Source organism: Lutzomyia longipalpis, chromosome 3 (genome assembly GCF_024334085.1).
Source record: "Lutzomyia longipalpis isolate SR_M1_2022 chromosome 3, ASM2433408v1".
Lineage (NCBI taxonomy): Eukaryota > Metazoa > Arthropoda > Insecta > Diptera > Psychodidae > Lutzomyia > Lutzomyia longipalpis.
This window is the reverse complement of record NC_074709.1, coordinates 14,382,756-14,401,983: the sequence shown is the minus strand read 5'-3', so window position 1 is coordinate 14,401,983 and position 19,228 is coordinate 14,382,756. Positions and strand designations below refer to the sequence as shown.

At 38.6% G+C, this 19,228-nt stretch overlaps 2 protein-coding genes and 1 long non-coding RNA gene across 3 annotated transcripts in view; 2 read left to right on the top strand and 1 right to left on the bottom strand.

Moving 5' to 3' along the window:
• Window positions 1-325: 325 nt before the first annotated feature.
• LOC129793276 (breast cancer type 2 susceptibility protein-like) lies at window positions 326-9,513 on the bottom strand. The gene is made up of 4 exons (XM_055833110.1): window positions 9,424-9,513; window positions 8,392-9,359; window positions 2,899-5,056; window positions 326-766 (listed from the first exon to the last, which is right to left on the bottom strand). Coding segments are annotated over exons 1-4 (3,537 nt in total). The 5' UTR covers window positions 9,426-9,513; the 3' UTR covers window positions 326-357.
• A 278-nt stretch (window positions 9,514-9,791) lies between these two features.
• LOC129793275 (hsp90 co-chaperone Cdc37) lies at window positions 9,792-11,512 on the top strand. The gene is made up of 3 exons (XM_055833109.1): window positions 9,792-10,038; window positions 10,141-11,010; window positions 11,082-11,512. Exons 1-3 carry the CDS (start codon window positions 10,006-10,008, stop codon window positions 11,277-11,279), a joined length of 1,101 nt encoding a protein of 366 aa, XP_055689084.1. The 5' UTR covers window positions 9,792-10,005; the 3' UTR covers window positions 11,280-11,512.
• A 7,679-nt stretch (window positions 11,513-19,191) lies between these two features.
• Window positions 19,192-19,228, top strand: part of LOC129793274 (uncharacterized) — an 11,500-nt gene continuing 11,463 nt past the window's right edge. The window contains exon 1 of the long non-coding RNA XR_008750895.1: window positions 19,192-19,228. This exon is cut by the window's right edge and continues 964 nt beyond it. This is a non-coding gene — a long non-coding RNA (uncharacterized LOC129793274).

Genomic DNA, 19,228 nt, shown 5'->3' with positions numbered 1-19,228 from the left:
CTTCTCTTTTGAATACGGAATTTCTACAGCACAGCGGATTCTTCGTGTGCGAAGATGTTTGTGGGTAAGGAAATTTGTATTCTACACACGATTTCCGCCTATCAAAAGAATAAGAGCAAATTTTCCACCAAGTCTCATATTTTTCTCCACAGCCCTACTTCCTCATTTGTTGGCAAAGTATATGTATGATATATGGAAGGAAATCAAAGAAAATTTGTAATTATTGGAGAATCTTTCCCTCATTTCTTACTTATTTTTTCTATCACATTTTCTTTTAGCACTCATTTTTTTGGAAGGGGGGAATGTTTTTTCAAACAGTTCTGCGTAATTTATATTTCAGCATTTTTATTTGCCACCTCATTGTATATTTTGTTTGCATTCCTCAAGAAAATCTTGTATACTTTGCCGACTGCTGACTAATTGCCGGACATCCTCGAGAGCTTTCTGATGAGCGAGATTTTTGGGATTCATCGTGACAACCGTTGTTTCCGAAGCTGCAAGCTGTGGTTGGGTGCTTGAAGGCCTCCACTGGAGATTGCTAAAGCACAGCACAGCCCCCAGGGTTACCACGTCCTCTAAAGCAAAGTTAGCTAAACCCTTCCAGAAAGTCAAGCGTATGATATTCTTCTGGGGATCCGCCAGGAGGACTTGTTCGAATTTTCGATTATCCTGCATACACTGAATCTCCACAACCACCCCAACAACGTCAAATTCCGTGAAATCCGGTCGCTCTCGCGTTGGTAATTCCGGAAAGGATGTTATGTGCCTAAAAAAATATGAAAAGCTTTAGTGTGTCCTCGTGCCCTCGCCTTGGGAATTTTTTTTTGCGGGGATATTTTGAATACTGTTGACAGTATATTTCATCATACTGTTTTTTTTTCTATTTTTGAGGACTCTTTCAGAAAGAGCTGCAAATTTTTATAGCTTAAAGTAATTCCGTATGTAATATTTTCCTTCAAATTCATCAAGAAAAATGAATTAATTCTTTTTAAAGAAAATCCATAATTATTCGAGGAACACGAGAAACCAAGAAATTGTTCCGCGAAATTGGGAAAATCCGAAACAATTTCAACACACCACATGTTGCTAAAAAAGAATTTGTGAATAAGTAAAATTCGATACTAATTCTGCAGAAATCATGAATACATAAAATCATTCGATAGTTTTTGTTTTTGAATTGCAATGTTTTATACATTTTTATGGCCCTTTGAAACCATTCATTTGAACTTGTTTTGATCAAAATCGGTCAACCTGTTTTCGAGTTATAGCGAAAAAATAGTCGGCCATTTTGAATAACCCACAAATTTTGTTTTCGCTATATCTTATCCCCTGCAATAGGGGCCATCAAGACCTTTCCAACGATACCTCATTTTCAAAAATCGGTGAAACCGTTTAATCAATATGGCCGCCACAATTTTTCATCGAAAATCGACCATAACTCGAAACCGGATTGACCGATTTTGATAAATCTGAGATCAAATGAAATCCCTAAACAAACGCTACAACTCCCAATAATATCCGAAGTGACCGCTAGGTGACCAAAAATCAAAAACAAAATTTTCGATAAGTTTTCGATGAATATCTCGAAAACGGCGATATGTTATTGATATGATGTAGCTGACTATATTATCTATCACCATACAAAAAATGAAGAAAATCTACAGATCCGTTCTCAAGATATAAACTTCCAAAGTTGGCATGTCTTATCTCGGGTTCTACAAGTCCGATTTCGTCAACTCAAGCGCAAATGAATGGTTTCGTGAAACCCTACAAATGTCTAGAACATTGCAACTTCGAGAAATGACTGCAAGAGGCAAAGTTTTCGAAAATTTCGAACTCGAATTTTTCGAAAATGGCGACATAAATTTTTTTCGTGTGTTCGGGTAAAAAAGGGCTTTGTCTACCCCCTGTTTTTTTCATTTTTCGATATGTTATACCAGGGAAAACACAACTAAGGAACTATTCAAATGGCCCTTTCTGTTGACGCCGCTTGATAAAAATGTACGGCGCACGTCTCTTAAATGTTTTATAAAAAATGTTTCATAAATGACGTGCAAGAAATGAGAGAGAAGAGAGAGAGAATTTGAGTGAAAAAAATGGTGCGGCAAAATCTACATGATGTGTGTGGAAAAAATGACTTTTTTCAATAAATTAATATACAGTCCACTAAAATAAGTCTTTTCGTCATTGCCACACACTCATTGTCGTCACGGGAGTTTGTCAGAATTCGATTAAAGTGCGCGATCGGCTCAAAATCGACAGCTTTCCGTGTCGTGTGCCACAACTATCCAACGTGGAGAAAAACATTTTTTGGCCTCCGAACCGGAGCATTCTTACTAATGCCGTGTATAATCTGCAGGTGTGTGTACTGCCGGACAACTAGCTACGCATCCTCCCTTAATGCTGTGGGAACTTACTAATGCCGTGTATAATCTGCAGGTGCGTAATATTTTTCACCCAACACTTTCAAACAAACAAAATTATGAAAATCTATGGATTCGTTCTCGAGATATGGCCTTCTAAAAATTTCTTAGAATATGATTTTTTAAAATTTCAGACCTCTAACTACAAGGACAGTAGCTGTCGCTATTTCAAAATGGCGGATGGCGGCCATCTTGGATATTAAAAATGCAAAAAAAAGCTAAATATTACACATCTATTTCTATAGAAAACTTAAAACCGGAATTTTCTATATTCTTTCTATTCTCGAGTTGTAAAGGAGTAAGGAGTCCAGTAAGCCATACGGCAGGCCCGCTGGAAAATAAAATTTTCCACCACCATTTTCGTAATGTGGGACATCTCAAATGTGCTTATACCAAGTTTGAGCCCGATCTCGATAACAAATTTATTAATTATAATTATAATTTGTCGAGAAAATAATCTTAAGGGCGAACTTACCGATCGTATTGAGGTGCTGGCGGAAAGAGACTTCCATCGAGTTTCCGGATATTACCATCTTCCTCTTCAACGGATGGTCCATCAATGTAGACATCCCCATTGCGTATTTCCCTGGCATTGCAACTGGTGAACTCGTAGACATCTCCCTCCCTGAAAAGGGTTGTAATCTCCTCAAGGGGTGTCCAGAAGTTGATTACAAAATTCCCAGCTGGTCTTTTTGCATCCACTGCCCGTATTTGCAATAATCTTCGAACTTTTCTCACTACTCTCTGCTGCCGCAATCGCTTCCGGACACAATCTGCAATCTCCTGGTAACGCTTCTCCTGTATCTTGGCTAAATGTTGCCTCACCATGTCCTTCTGCGTACCAGTCATCCCATTCTCCACACTTTCGGGATCATAGGAGTAGTTGAGAAGGTTGTTTAGTTGCTCTGGATCTCTGATGCTGGAGATGTTTGTAATATTCCTGATTGAAATGCTGTGCTGACTTTGGCGCTTTGCAAATTCCTCCTGAACTTCATTGTAGATATTCTCAAAATTATCAAAACACCTTGAAAGGCGAGCGCAGTAGCGCTTTTCTGCCCTTTCGGACCGTACGATTGGTTTCCTTCGTTCCCGGGAGACTTCCGTGAACACTGCCGGGTATACCCGGATTATTCTAACGCGAATTTGCGGAATAAGGCCACCGTTGTACATTACACTGTCGAGATTGACGCAATGAGGTTGCGATTGGGGGTAGAAGCCTAATTTTGTGTCCCACCTGCAACGCCTCGTTGCATTTCCATGTAATTCTAGGAAGACATTTGGAGGTAGATCTAGGGGTGAGTATTCACTATCACAGTTTAGTAATTTACATCCTTGAGCAATTAATTTAGTTCCTCGGATGATTTTTCCTCTTTTCACTCTATCTTCGAGAGCTCTGTCCAGTTTTCCGGGGATTTTGTACCATCCATCGCTTAATATTACAAAGTCCTCACTCCGAATGTCCAGAACATAGAGAATGAGGGTTTTCTGGGCTGCTTCTTCGAGTTCCGTGATCTTTCTCAAGCATGGTTTGTCCCCCAAATTGAACTCTCGATGGTACCTGTAGTGCAGCTGATGAAGAACATTCCGCAGTGTTAGGGCTTCTCCGGCAAAATATCCCGGAAAGGAAACTTCCATCGCTGCCAGTTTACTCACAACAAACTTCCAGGAATTTTCTAACCATCCTTCAGGTATGATATGTGGATTGATACCCTTTGAAGCCAGAAAAGCTCTTGAAAGTCCACGGAATCCAATTTTATTCCTCAAATCCGGAACAAGTGCAAAATGCTCAATTTTAACTTCCTTCTCCTGCCAATGCTCACTCAAGTCAAATTCAATCTCTAAACTCTTTTCCCAACAGAGACCTATTGCTGCAACGTTAACCCCATGATCACGAAGTTCCATCTCAGTGTACTTCCGGGGTAACTGTTCGGAAACAAAGTCCTTCAGTGTCTTCTTCCTTGGCGCTAATTTCTTCTCAATCATTTCACTTTTGAATGCCTTAGAGTAGGTTTTGGGCTTTTGTGCAATTACTTCTTCTTGGTGCTTTGTCGCTGCTTCCCTTCCTAATCTTACATCATCAGTTACTGTGAAAACTTGACTAGGGGCTGAAGTTTCTTTTTCTGGTTTTTCTATTGCTTCCAGGACATTCTGTGTGAACATATCCTCGAACATTGAACTACAGAAGTAACCTTGTTCACTATCAGGATCTCTTTTTTGCTCAACTGGTGCTTTCCCTTCCTCTTCCATTTGTGCCTCAGCGACAGATTCTTCTTCTTTGAGCTTTGGTACTGCTGGTTTGGGGCACTCTTTGCGGAAGCTGACAGTTTGAAAACCTGGAGCATCACCAAGAGGAGCACAACCACCCAAATCAGCAAAAACATGCTGTACTCGTTTCATCGTCTCCTCAGAAATGGTAACTTTCTTCATATTTGCCATCATAAAGCCCCCAAATGGCTGAGGATTCATCGGAAGAATTCCAGAAATTGCAAATCCTTGCTGAGGATCATCGCGAAGGGGAGATTGTGGCTCATTTGTCGCATCTTCCTCATGTGGCTTAAAGGCTTCCCTAAAGAGCCTCTTTGGGGCTGCGACCTTTTTCGAACACGTTGGACTTGACACGATATCTGTGACCTCTTTTCGTGAACAACAAGAAAAAAGAAAGATTAGAATAGAATTTTGGTTAAAACTAATGTTGACGCAAATTTACCTTTTTGTGACGTAGAAAAAGACTAACGTTGACTCAATTGCCTTATTTAGACTCAGCCTTTACCTTATGGTGATTCAATTTTAACTTATCTCCAATAAAACAAAACCTAATTTAGCCGCGAGTTTTTTTAACTTAAGAGCTTTTGAGATCTGGTGAAATTAAATGTTTTTATTTTTCTTGGGGTTTTTCTTAAACTAGGTTTTCCGGTGCTGGTCACATTTAAAGACTTATTATTGAAGCGTAAGAAAATCACTTCCCGCCATCTTGAGATTTTCCTCAAAACACAAAGGTAGGTTTTTCTCAGGATTTACTGGATGGATTTTGATGGGGTAAAAAGCAAATGAAAGAGGAAGCATTAGCGGACAATGTACCGGAATAGATTTTTGAATTTCGACTCAGAAGTTGAGAAAAGTAGTAAAATCTTCTTATTGACTTTTCTCAGTATTTTACTCGAAAATCAAAAAGCTGTTCCGGTACATTGTCCGGTAATGCTTTCTTTTTCATTTGCGTTTTACCTCATCAAAATCCATCCAGTAGATCCTGAGAAAAACCTACCTTTGTGTTTTAGGGCAGTTCTGTGGAAAAGTCGAAAAATCACAAGATGGCGTCACACCTAAGATGAAGAAAAGTGATTTTCTTACACTTCAATAATTAGGCTTCAAATGTAACCAACATTGGAGAACCAAGTTTGAGAAAAACCCCAAGAAAAATTAAACATTAAAAATGTGTACATTCTAACAGTTTTCCCAAAAGACTCCCCTTAAGACGACCTTAAAAAAAGTAAGACAGCGAATATTTTAAATTTATTAATCTATCGAAGAAAGTCTTTTTGTTTGTTTCTGACAAGCGATTTCCTCGGAAATGGCTGGGCACTGATGGCAAAGTAAACATCCAATAAATACGGCAACCCCAATTTTAGCGCCATCTGTTGAGAACTTTTAAAAAAATATATCTAGGCGATTGTCGCGTGAATGTCGCGCGAAAATCAATATATTTTCTTAAAGAAAGTCGCAAGATTTCTAGGGAAAGTCGCCAGAAATCCGAAGTTTATAAGGCGAGTGTCGCGTGCTTTTTAAACTGAAAGTAGCAAGAAAGTCGCGTGAAATATATCAAACACACGACACCCGCTGACTTTAGATCCAAATGTATTTTTAGACAGAGTAACTATTGCTAAACACGAATCTAATTTGAATTTTCAAAAAAAAAATTCGAGTTGCCCGTAGAATACTCGTAGTAAAAAGTACCCCTTGGGACAAAATAGTGAATTTGGTGTTTTTTTAAAATAACTTAAAATTTTTGAAAAAAAATCTCTTAATAATTATAACTTATTGGGCCTAATTCAGCGACCAAGAAACCCTTGAAATTCGCTTGAAATCTTGAAATTTCAGTACAAAATTTAAAGATTTCAAGGGTTTCTTGGTCGCTGAATAAGGCTCATTATATACAATTTAAGATGTTTGATCATTCACTATTACCAATTTTGATAAACTTAAAAAAATAAGAAAGGCAATTTCTTTTTTTTTTTTTAATTTTTTGTATTTTTTTAATTAAAAAAAAGATTTGCGGAAGAGGAGGATTCTATTTCCTCTTCAAACGATGGAGGAATTGGAAGAAGCTGAAGACGTGATGAGGGGAGATGAGGCAGACGAAATCAAACGAGCAATAGAAAAGAAAGTAGAATTAAACCATCCCCTATGGCTTGAGGCCCTGATTGATGAAAAATTGCTGATCCACTTCAGCGTTAACCAGATCGTGGAGAAGAAGCCCCTCCTGAAGCTGGGCATAGTGAACTATGCCCAAAGGCTTCAGGTGGACACCCCAAGATCCCTTTTTTCCCACCAGATTAAACTCTGCAGGGATCGATTGATGAAGAGAAGTGTAAGTAAATTATAGGAATAATTCTATAATAATTAGTAATTAATAAACCTGTTTTAAATATTTTTAGAAGCGTAAAGAGAAAATGGATTCCCAGGATCCCCTAGAAGAACCAGGAAGCCAATCAGAATAAAACCGTACTTGATGAAATTTGATATTGCCAGTGTTAATATATTTTGAAATCCTAATTTTTTTTACGAGAAAAATATGAAACATGAATAAATATGAAATATGTAATAAATATTTTTATGCAAAATTAATATTTTCTTACTGTAGTGTAGTATTTGCAAATGGGCATCAATTCGTTAACTTAAGGTTTCAGATAATTGCTGTAAGAATTCTTTGATTTTCGCATGAGTCAGCAGGTGTCGTGTGAAATTCGGTATATAAATAAAATAAATCGCTCATAAGCCTCTAAAATCTCAATTTTGATTTTCGCATGAAAGTCAAAGGGTGTCGTGTGAAATTCTGTATATTTTCGCGACTTTCTGGCTACTTTCAGTTTAAAAATCTTCGAATTTCTGGCGACTTTCCCTAGCAGGCCCTGTACACGGTCTACTTTTTTGTGAAGTTGAAGAGCAAAAATGGCTCACTTTTTGTATGGGAATTTTTCGCCTTTTTTGGTAACAAAATTTTAATTTTTTGACATTTAGAATTCTAATCGCACGCTGAGAATCTATCATTTTGTAGGTTATAAGTTGTAGAATTTAATGGTACAAACGGATTTGAGATTGATGCTGTTATTAAAAAAGCGCAGTCCAACTTCATTTCGTACCAAAGAATTCCATACAAAAATTGAGTCGCGTACATGGCCTGTTCCCTAGAAATCTTGCGACTTTCTTTAAGAAAATATACTGATTTTCGCGCGACATTCACGCGATAATCGTCTAGATATATTTTTTTAAAAGCTCTCAACAGATGGCGCTAAAATTGGGATTGCCGTATTTTTTGGATGTTTACTTTGCCATCAGGTGGCTGGGCCGATCGGGATGAAATTCGGTATGGAAGTAGGGGGAGTCCATACGCGTTACAAGCGTTATGTGGGATTCTGCCTTCAACCCCTTCATAGCGCCCCCACATAAAGATTGTTTTAGAGGGCTGACCCTTCAACAATTTATCTGAATTAAGGTTTTTTTTAATTCTTAAGAATTTGTCGGGGTACTCTATTATTTACCTCCTTCCTCATCTAATATACCCCCTTCTATTATAGCTTAATAATTGAGCCACCATAAGGTAAAGGCTGAGTTTGCATTAGTTAAAAATTGAGTCCACATAAGGCAAAGGCTGAGTCTAAATAAGGGAAAATTTGAGTCGCGATAAAGGAATTGAGTCAACATTAGTCTTTTTCTGAGTCACGATTAGATGTATTAATATTATTTCTCTTACCTTTAATTTTAGGTTTTTCCTGTGATCTCGTAGGTTGAGAGACATCAAAAAAGCTCCTCCGTACCAACTGAACATCCACAAAATGCTGCTTTTTCTGCAGCAAAGACTGCTTCCCTTCAGAAGATGATTTCTGTGAGGATTCCTCTCCGTCAAAAGATTTACTGAGCACATCAATATTCCCCTTAATAACTGGGGATACACCAAAATTTCCATCGTCCTTCTCTTCCTCCTCATCTCCTGGCATGACGACGGTCTTGTTGAAAATATTTGGAATATCCTCATCTGAGCTTTCTAGTAAATTTTCCGTCTCCATATGCAAAACATCCGGAGAATTTGCAGCAGAATTGTCTATTTTGAGTCTTTTTCTCACGGGACTACTGCACTTTTGCCAATCTGGTGCCTGAGAGGGAACTTCCAGGAAAACATCAACATCCTCATTTAAATACTGCTCAAAACGCAGCTGAGTATCACCAGCATTGCTTCTGGAGCCAGTACCAAGCTCTCCTGCTACTCCCTGACTACTTGCAATCTGTGAGAGTGCCACAAAATCCGGAAGAGACGCTTCTGCTGATGTTTTTAGTATTTCCGGAGGTTCTATCGCAGTCTCGGGTAATTCCATCCACGCAGATATATCTTCCAATGCCTCTGGCGAGTCTTTCTGTTCCGGAGAATCATAGATGCTATCGAGAATACTTTCATTAAAGCCACCTTTGTGCATATCAGGCGCCTGACTTGGTCCAGGAAGAACGACACGATCAACTAAGGGATTCTCAATCACCTGATTCTCTGTCTCTTCTCTCTGCGACATAATATCATTAACACTACTCTCAGCGTTCTTCACAATCGTAGCAATCTGCGAGACGTGGGAATGACGTCGGGAAAATCGCCCAATGAGTCTCTTTTGGCTCCGAACGGCGATGGCTGATGATGGACTTGGAGGAATAACCTCCTCGTCGGAAGTGTATGACCTGAAGTTGCAAATTTACAATGAAATTAGCATCTCGACAGAATAAATTTTAATAAGAAACCTACATTTCACAGTGAAATGTCGCGTTTTCACAGTAAAATAACTATTTTCAACAAGCAAGAAAATTTCATTCACGCAAACTTCAAATGGAAAAATATAAGAATTCTCCGCGGAAAAATTACAATGTTCTTGGGAATTTCTCTCTCAGATGTGTGATGCCCCCTTGTGGCAAAGTTACTTCACAGTGTCTTGAGTCTTGACTAATTTTCCCACCATTTTATTATTTTACATTCATACCCCGAATAACAAGTCTTGGTTAAACTCTTCTCACTCATTAATTTTAATGCGTAAGAAGAGTTTAACAAAAAATTGTTAAGCGATGTATAACTGTATTCTAACATCGCACCCATCGCACCCTGGAATTCTTGTTCCTCTTTGTGATATGCAGCGCCCTCATTTCCCCATAATGGTGGTGGTTTCTAGAAACTCCTTCAGAGTGTCCAAGGGGCACGTCTGTCACTCGCACTCAAGAAGTTTCGCGAAAAAGGTAAATAAACGACGATAAAATCTGTTGATCAAATTATTCCATTAATTGCGTCTAAAATTGTGGTTATTTTGTAAAAATCGTGTGTAAAAAAAGTCTAAAAATGGTGGATTACAGCAAATGGAAGGATATTGAGGTAAATAAATAGTTTTTGCAAAAATATTCCGAAAAGTTCGTGTTTGAGGTTAGGGTGTGGGTTCAGTGACTAATTTCTTTCCTTTGGGGCTCTTCCGGATAGATTTCCGACGATGAGGATGACACTCATCCCAACATTGACACCCCATCGCTATTCCGGTGGCGCCACAAGGCCCGAGTTGAGCGTATGGAGGAGGCACAGAAGGAGAAGGAGGCTTTCGAGGCGAAAAAGAAGGAAACCGAACAGAAGATGAAGGAGCTTCAGACAAAGTTAACTGAAATGTCAGATGAGGAGAAGGCTGAGGAAGTGAAGCGTGAACTTGACAGGATTGAAGCAGAGAAAAAGGCATTGCAGGAGAAGGAGCAGGAGCTGAGGAAGAAGGAACGTCAAACTCCGTGGAATGTGGACACAATCAGTAAGCCAGGCTTTGCAAAGACAGTCATCAATACGAAACCAACGCGTCCCAAGGAGGAGGAACTCACGGAGGAGGAGCGCGAGCAGCGAATGAAGGATTTCGTGAAGCAGAATGAGAAGTTGCTGAAAAAGTTCGGGATGCTTCGCAAGTATGATGATTCGAAGAAGTTCTTGGCTGAAAATCAGGCACTAGTGTGCGAAAATACGGCCAACTATCTCGTGATTTGGTGCATTAATCTGGAGATGGAGGAAAAGAAGGAGCTGATGGCACATGTGGCGCATCAGTGCATCTGTATGCAGTACATTCTGGAGCTTTCGAAGCAACTGGACGTAGATCCGCGCGCATGTGTCAGCATGTTCTTCTCGCGCATTCAAGTGGCCGATGTGGAGTACAAGAGGCAGTTTGAGGATGAGGTGGAGTCCTTCAAGGAGCGCATCCGGAAGCGTGCTGCTGAGAAACTTGCGGCTGCTGCTGCTGAAGCTGAAGAGGAGGAACGACTGGCACGCCTTGGACCCGGTGGTCTCGATCCCGAGGAAGTTATCAACTCTCTACCAGAGGTAAGTCTTCGCGAATCTTCCTCTCTTTACAATGAAATCCAACTTCATTGGTTTTTTTCTTCTCGCTGCAGGAACTCCAAAAGTGCTTCGAATCGCGTGATGTGAAGATGCTGCAGGAGACAATTGCCAAAATGGATCCCGAAGAAGCCAAATATCACATGAAGAGATGCGTTGATTCGGGTCTTTGGGTTCCAGAAGCCAACAAAGAAGCCTCCGAGGATGAAGGAGTGGAAATCTCTCAGGATACCTCCACTGATGATGTTGATTAATCTCCCGTCCCCCAAATTTTTCTTCCAATATCCAATTCTCCAATATCCTTAAAATTATCCAGAATAAATACTTTTCAAAATCCCTGATCAATTGAGATTTTCATTCACAGCCTTTGCAGCTCTCAATGCTACTGAAACTGTTTTTTTTTTCATTTTTATTGTATCATTAGAATTTGTAGCCATTAGATATTTTTTTGGAATATAAATAATAAAAATAATACATCTATAAAAAATAAGTTGGTATTTTACTTAAAATTAATTCTTATTAGAGAAGCAACTTCAAATGAAAGATGTACTGGTAAGCTGACCAAGCTTACGGGAGCTGTGTTTCTTTCAGTGTACCAATTTTGTGAGAGCAAACTAGAACGCGAATTCATTTAAATACGCGCAAAGTCGGGAAAAGTTGAAAAGTCATACCCTAAGAAATGTTTGGAAGGCCATATCTCGAGAACGGATCCATAGATTTTCATAATTTTTTTTTGTTTGAAAGGTCTTGAAGTCAGCTATAACATATCGAAAAATGAAAAAAAATTATGTCGCCATTTTCGAAAAATTCGAGTTCGAAATTTTCGAAAACTTTGTTTTTGATTTTAGCGCCTCTCACGGTCATTTCTCGAACTTGCAATGTTCTAGACATTTGTAGGGCTTCACGAAACCTTTCATTTGCGCTTGAGTTGATCAAAATCGGACTTGTAGAACCCGAGATATTACATGCCAACTTTGGAAGGCTATATCTCGAGAATGGATCCATAGATTTTCTTCACTTTTGGCATGGTGATAGATAATATAGTCAGCTATGAAATATAAAAAAAAATGAATAAATTTTTTGTCGCCGTTTTCGAGATATTCATCGAAAACTCATCGAAAATGTTATTTTTGATTTTTGGCCCCCTAGCGGTAACTTTTGAAACTTCGGATGTTCTAGAGAGTTGTAGGGTTTGTTGAGATCTTTCATTTGACCCCGGGTTGATCAAAATCGGTCAAGCCGTTTTCGAGTTATGGTCGATTTTTGATGAAAAATTGTGGCGGCCATATTGACTAAACGGCTTGACCGATTTTTGAAAATGAGGTATCGTTGGAAAGCTCTTGATGGCCCCTACAACATATCAAAATTTCAGCCCTCGAGCTATAATAGCGGCTGAGATATAGCGAAAACAAAATTTTGAGGTTATTCAAAATGGCGGACGGGGGGGTGGGGGGGTGGATTTGACCTCATAATCGGATTTCTTCCAGTCGATATTTAAACTTTGCCGTTTACCGCAAGTCTCTATCTATCACCACCGTTCTCTTGCAATTTAAGTTTATAATCCGGAGGGCCGGACGGCCGGACGGCCGGACGGAAAAAAACTTATTTTTGGCGCATACGTTTTAGCTGTGATTCTTTCGAAGAAAAGAATTAGCTGTGATTCTTTCGAAGAAAAGAATAGCACAGCTTCTGTGTCCACTCTAAAACTCAAGGTCGTCGGATCGGGCTCAAACTTGGTATGAGCACGAATTAAGGTCCCCACATTCCAAAAAACGTATGCGCCGAAAAACTTTTCCGGCCGTCCGGCCGTCCGGCCGTCCGTCCGTCCGTCCGGCCGTAGTTTGAAGCTCAATTACAAGAGAACGGTAATAGATAGAGACTTGCGGTCAACGGCAAAGTTCAATTATCGACTGGAAGTCGTCCAACTATGATATCAAATTCACCCCCCCTCCCCTGCATCCGCCATTTTTAATTTTTTTCAATTTTGTTTTTGCTATATCTCAGCTCCTATTATAGGTAGAGGTCTGAAATTTTAATATGTTGTAGGGGCCTTTAAGACCTTTTCAACAATAACCCATTTTCAAAAATCGGACAAGCGGTTTAGCAAATATAGACTTTTATCGAAAGTCGGGCATAACTCCTAAACCGGTTGACCGATTTTAACCAAACCGGTTTTGAATGAAAGATCTCAAAAAGGTCTACAATTATCTATACATAGGAAGTTTCAAAAGTTACCGCTAGAGGGCCTACAATGAAAAATAAAATTTTTGATGAGTTTTCGACCAGTTTTCGATTAATATCTCAAAAACTGGACGATAGATTTCGATTAAATTTTAGTATGTTATAGGTGATAGGCACACCTTTTAACCAAAAAAAAATTAAAAAAATTTATGTCGCGGTTTCAGAGATATAGACCAAAACAGGTTTCCATATGTACCGATTGTTGTAATATTGCCTTATATCGGCCTAACGGTACTTGATAGAGGCTTTTCGATTGAAGTTTCATTAGGTATAGTGGGTATGACCTATCAGATTTTAACAATTTCAAAATTCAAAATGGCCGCCTTCTACCATTTTGGTTTATCAACAATTACTTTCACCTACTCAGATGTATTTTAAACAAACTAATTGGCGCCCCGCGAAGCGGGGCGCCTTTTATATACATAAAAAAATATAAACATATAAAAATATAAATATACAAATATAAGTACAATGATGGTCCAGCAGAGTAAAGGGAATGTACTGGTAAGTTTCACTTACGGGCTGTGATTCTTCCTTCAGATGACAGTCCAAGTGTGGTGAAAATTGAGGTGGATAAATTTTTAGGAATGGTTTTCTCACGCATCGAATCACAGCCAACGCGTGTAAATTCTGGGGAAAGGCTTACTCATGCGCGTTGGCTGTGATTCGATGCGTGAGAAAACCATTCCTAAATATTTATCCACCTCAATTTTCACCACACTTGGACTATCATCTGAAGGAAGAATCACAGCCCGTAAGTGAAACTTACCAGTACATTCCCTTTACTCTGCTGGACCATCATTGTACTTATATTTGTATTTTTGGAATGTGGGGACCCTAATTCGTGCTCATCCCAAGTTTGAGCCCGATCTGACGACTTTCGATTTTGCTCGGTACACAAAAGCTGTGTCTGAAAGAAACACAGCTAAAAACATAAAAGGCTGCTAAAATTCGAATGCAGCAGCCGTTATCTCTTTCTTATTCTACAGGGTGGCCAGGAAATTAGTGCATGATTTTAACCGCGAATAACTTTTGCTTGGATTGAGATATCTAAAACTTCGGCCACTAAAAGGTGCGTAAACTCAAAAAGTTTTAATTGCTTTTTATTTCAAGTCTATATCTTAAAAATTGTAGCCGCTAGAACAAAAAATGTAAAAGTTACCATTTGTATGGAAAACGATGAAATATACTCGATTTTATGTCTGTTGATTTTCTCAACAAAACCCATTAAAATGATCCAAAAATCGTTACGCAATTGAATATTCGACTTTTGAATTAAAGAAACCTTTCCCGACTTTATGCGACCAAATATTCAAGCATTCTAACCGGGCAATCAAGAGTTAAATTAAAACGTAATTTTTGCCTTTTTTGCTGTTATTAGTTGGTGTTCCACTTCGTGGCCAACACCAAGTATTGTAATCGTCGGAAAAACCGACCACCTCAGATCGGGCTCAAACTTGGTATGAGCACGTTTCAGACAACCCACATTCCAAAAATGGTGGTGGAAAATTTTGATCCGGCCGGCCTGCCGGCCGGCCGGCCGGCCGGTCGCCCAAACTTTCCCTTATAGCTCGAGAACGGTAACAGATAGAGACTTCCGGTTTGAAGTTTTCTATAGAAATGTGGGTGTAAAATTTCATTTTTTCGCATTTTTGAAATCCAAGATGGCCGCCGTCCGCCATTTTGAACTACTATCAACCACTTCCCTTATAGCTAGAGGTCTGAAATTTTAGTATGTTGTAGAGCTCAGTGAGACGTTTTCATCGATAATCCATACTTGAAAATCGGTCAAGCGGTTTAGCAAATATGGCGGCCTAAAGCAAAAAGTGTTTTTTCGATATATCTCGAGAACGGCTTGACCGATTTTGACCATCTTGGTATCAAATGAAAGGTATTGCGAAGCCCTACAACTGTCTAGAACATTTCAAGTTTCAAAAACAACCGCAAGAGGCGCTAAAAACAAAAACAAAAATTGCCTAACTTTAAGGGGCAATATCTCCGAATCCCCATCATCGATTTCTTTTAAATTTTGATATGTTGTAGCCTGAGCCAATATCTTTCACCAGTCCGAAAATGAAGAAATTCTATGTCGCCGTTTAGAAGATATGGCCATTTGAAAAATTCTTGAATTTGAAAAGTTCTAAGAGCCATATCTCCTGCACTGCTTGACCGATTTTGCTCATCTTAGTATCAAATTAATGGTTTTGCAATTCTCTACAACTTTCTAGAACATCAGAAACCTCTAGAACCATTCATTGAGGACAAAAAGTGCAAAAAACTGTTTTGGTAGAATAAAAATCCGCCATTTTGTGTTCTGGAGATGACCTTGAAATGTATCGAAATATATATCAGATTATAGCTTATTTCAATATCTTTCCAAAACTAGTCAAGAAATTTCTGTAGGTCTTATAGAACCAGAGATATGACCATTTTTATCCATCAAATTGCCGAATTTTACAAAAAAATTAAATTTATCTACTAATTCTGCTCACAAATAGTATTACAACGCATAAACAAACTTCTACACGTTGTGGGACACCAACTCTTATAACTGGACGCGTTATGATTGACTTTTCTTCTCAATTTCCTTTTTTTTTCTCTCATAATTTTGCGAATTCTGTATTTTTTGCATACACAGTGCAACGGAAAAAATTCAAATTTAAAATAAGCAGCCTAAAAATATTTCATGAAGTTTGCTTCACTTCCGCGATGTGGAACGGGTGGAACTTCAGTTAGCCAACTGATTCCACAGAAAATGGAGCGTGTTTGAAAACACGAAGTGAAAATCCCGAATTTTCTCGCTTTTCCGCGGCTTCTTCGAGTAAAATAAGTTGCGTATCACTTAGAAAAATGTATATTGTATAGTGTTGTGATCTTGTGTGAAATTCGAAGGTTTTTCGTGTTAAAAACGGTGGAAAATGCGACAAGAAATTTTTCCAAGCCCAAGAAGTTGTGTGTGAAGAGAATTCTTTTTTATATCGTGCGTGAATTGAGCGAGAAAAAGGAGTTTTTGGTCCTTTTCAGCAACAGCAGGGTGCGGAGGTATCATCAGAGGAACTCCTGGATGCTTCAAATATCCTGGACATGGCCATCAAGTGAAAGTAATGTGCGCCAGAAGTGCCCATGGGGAGGATTTTCAACGCCGTCTTAGCTCCAAGATGTCGTCATCGTAATTCGTGAAGCTGAAGACGCTGGCCTTGAGGACAAGCAAATAGGCAGAAAATATCAAGGAGAGACACTTCAAGGGATGAATGGTTTGCTCTTCGGTCCTGGACAAAAACAATGGAGTAAGTTTTCAATAAAAATCTTTTAATTTTTTTTTTATAAAATTCTTCAGTTTGTCAGTTAAGAAAAAAGATGAAGAAAAATTTCAAAAAATTAACCCTCCTGTTGCCATGAGGGGGTACGGGTAGGTGACTGTGGGTGATCGACGTTCAATACTATATTTCCTGTTATTGTGAATTTCTCTGATCAATCTTCTGCAAAATAAATTCTTTGGTTTTATGAGAATATTTTATTAAATGAATTTCAGCAATTAACCCTTTCATGTCAATTGGATCACAAGCTAACCCCCATACATGAAAAAATTAATGTTCATGAATTTAAATAAATCTAGACTTCCCTGCTGTTTGTAAACTTGTGAATAAAGACTTTATTATTATTATTCTTTTATTTTATTCAACTTTATGAATTTATTTTAAAAAAATTTTGAATTTTTCTTAGCAACAAAATATGATAATTTAGAGTAAAAAAAAATATCACAATTTACCTCGAAATTTTAGCTGTGTTTCTTTCAGACACAGCTTTTGTGTACCGAGCAAAATCGAAAGTCGTCAGATCGGGCTCAAACTTGGGATGAGCACGAATTAGGGTCCCCACATTCCAAAATGTACTGGTAAGCTGACCAAGCTTACGGGAGCTGTGTTTCTTTCAGTGTACCGATTTTGTGAGAGCAAACTAGAACGCGAATTAATTTAAATACGCGCAAAGTCGGGAAAAGTTGAAAAGTCATACCCTAAGAAATGTTTGGAAGGCCATATCTCGAGAACGGATCCATAGATTTTCATAAATTTTTTTTTGTTTGAAAGGTCTTGAAGTCAGCTATAACATATCGAAAAATGAAAAAAATTTATGTCGCCATTTTCGAAAAATTCGAGTTCGAAATTTTCGAAAACTTTGTTTTTGACTTTAGCGCCTCTTGCGGTCATTTCTCGAAGTTGCAATGTTCTAGACATTTGTAGGGTTTCTCGAAACCTTTCATTTGCGCTTGAGTTGATCCAGATCGGACTTGTAGAACCCGAGATATGACATGCCAACTTTGGAAGGCTATATCTCGAGAACGGATCCATAGATTTTCTTCATTTTTGGCATGAAGCTAGATAATATGGTCAGCTACAACATATGAAAAAATGAAAAAAATTTATGTCGTCGTTTTCGAGATATTCATCGAAAACTAATCGAAAATTTTGTTTTTGATTTTTGGCCCCCTAGCGGTCACTTTTGAAACTTCGGATGTTCTAGAGAGTTGTAGGGTTTGTTGAGATCTTTCATTTGACCCCGGGTTGATCAAAATCGGTCAAGCCGTTTTCGAGTTATGGTCGATTTTCGATGAAAAATTGTGGCGGCCATATTGACTAAACGGCTTGACCGATTTTGATCAACCCGGGGTCAAATGAAAGATCTCAACAAACCCTACAACTCTCTAGAACATCCGAAGTTTTAAAAGTGACCGCTAGGGGGCCAAAAATCAAAAACAACATTTTCGATGAGTTTTCGATGAATATCTCGAAAACGCCATTATCGATTTGCTTCATTTTTTGATATGTTATAGCTGACTATATTATCTAGCTCCATGCCAAAAATGAAGAAAATCTATGTCGCCGTTCTCGAGATATAGCCTTCCAAAGTTGGCATGTCATATCTCGGGTTCTACAAGTCCGATTTTGATCAACTCAAGTGCAAATGAAAGGTTTCGTGAAGTCCTACAAATGTCTAGAACATTGCAAGTTCGAGAAATGACCGCGAGAGGCGCTAAAGTCAAAATCAAAATTTTCGAAAATTTCGAACTCGAATATTTCGAAAATGCCATTATCGATTTACTTCATATTTTAATATATTATAGTTGAGGTTAAGACCTTTCCAACGATAGCTCAAACTCGAAAATCTATGGAGCCGTTCCCGAGATATGGCGTTTTAAAGATTTCTTGGGGGATGACTTTTCAACTTTTCCCGACTTTGCGTGTATTTAAAGAAATTCGCGTTCTAGTTTGCTCTCACAAAATTGGTACACTGAAAGAAACACAGCTCTCGTAAGCTTGGTCAGCTTACCCGTACATTTATTAATTGTTTTCAATCTTTTTCTAAGCATTTTTCATATTTTCCTGACTTATGGTGCTATGCAGGAAAAGAATGTCAAGAGAAAATGATCATGACATTTTTTCCTGACATTTTTTTGTCATTCCCTCTCACTCCCACTAATGTATTTCTGTATCTTTCGTCTTTCTCTGACGCATGCTTCCGACATTTTCATCATTCTTTTCTGTTCACTCAACATGTTTTTCATTTCGTATTATTTTCTCAGTATTTGGGGATATTTTTCCATGAAAAAGTGAAAATGGGCTTTGCTGAAGTGTTCTCAGTGCCAGGAAAGCCGTGAAAAGTGGAAATTTATGGTCATTTAGCGGCCAAATATGTGAAAATGCGCGAAGTGAAAAATCAAAACATTCCTTCCCTGACCAATTTTTACGGGATTCTTTTTCGGATTTTCACCACACAAATCACTTCCTGCAGGTTTTTTTGACCTTCCAACAGGTCATCTGCAACACGGAAAGTCTGTGTGGGATCAGGGAAATGCTTTCTGGGTGGTGGAATCCCACCTGAACGCGGAAAAAATTGGTCCGGGAGTGAATGTTTTGTTATAGAAACTGCACAGTTTTCACTTATTTGGCCAATAAATACCCCC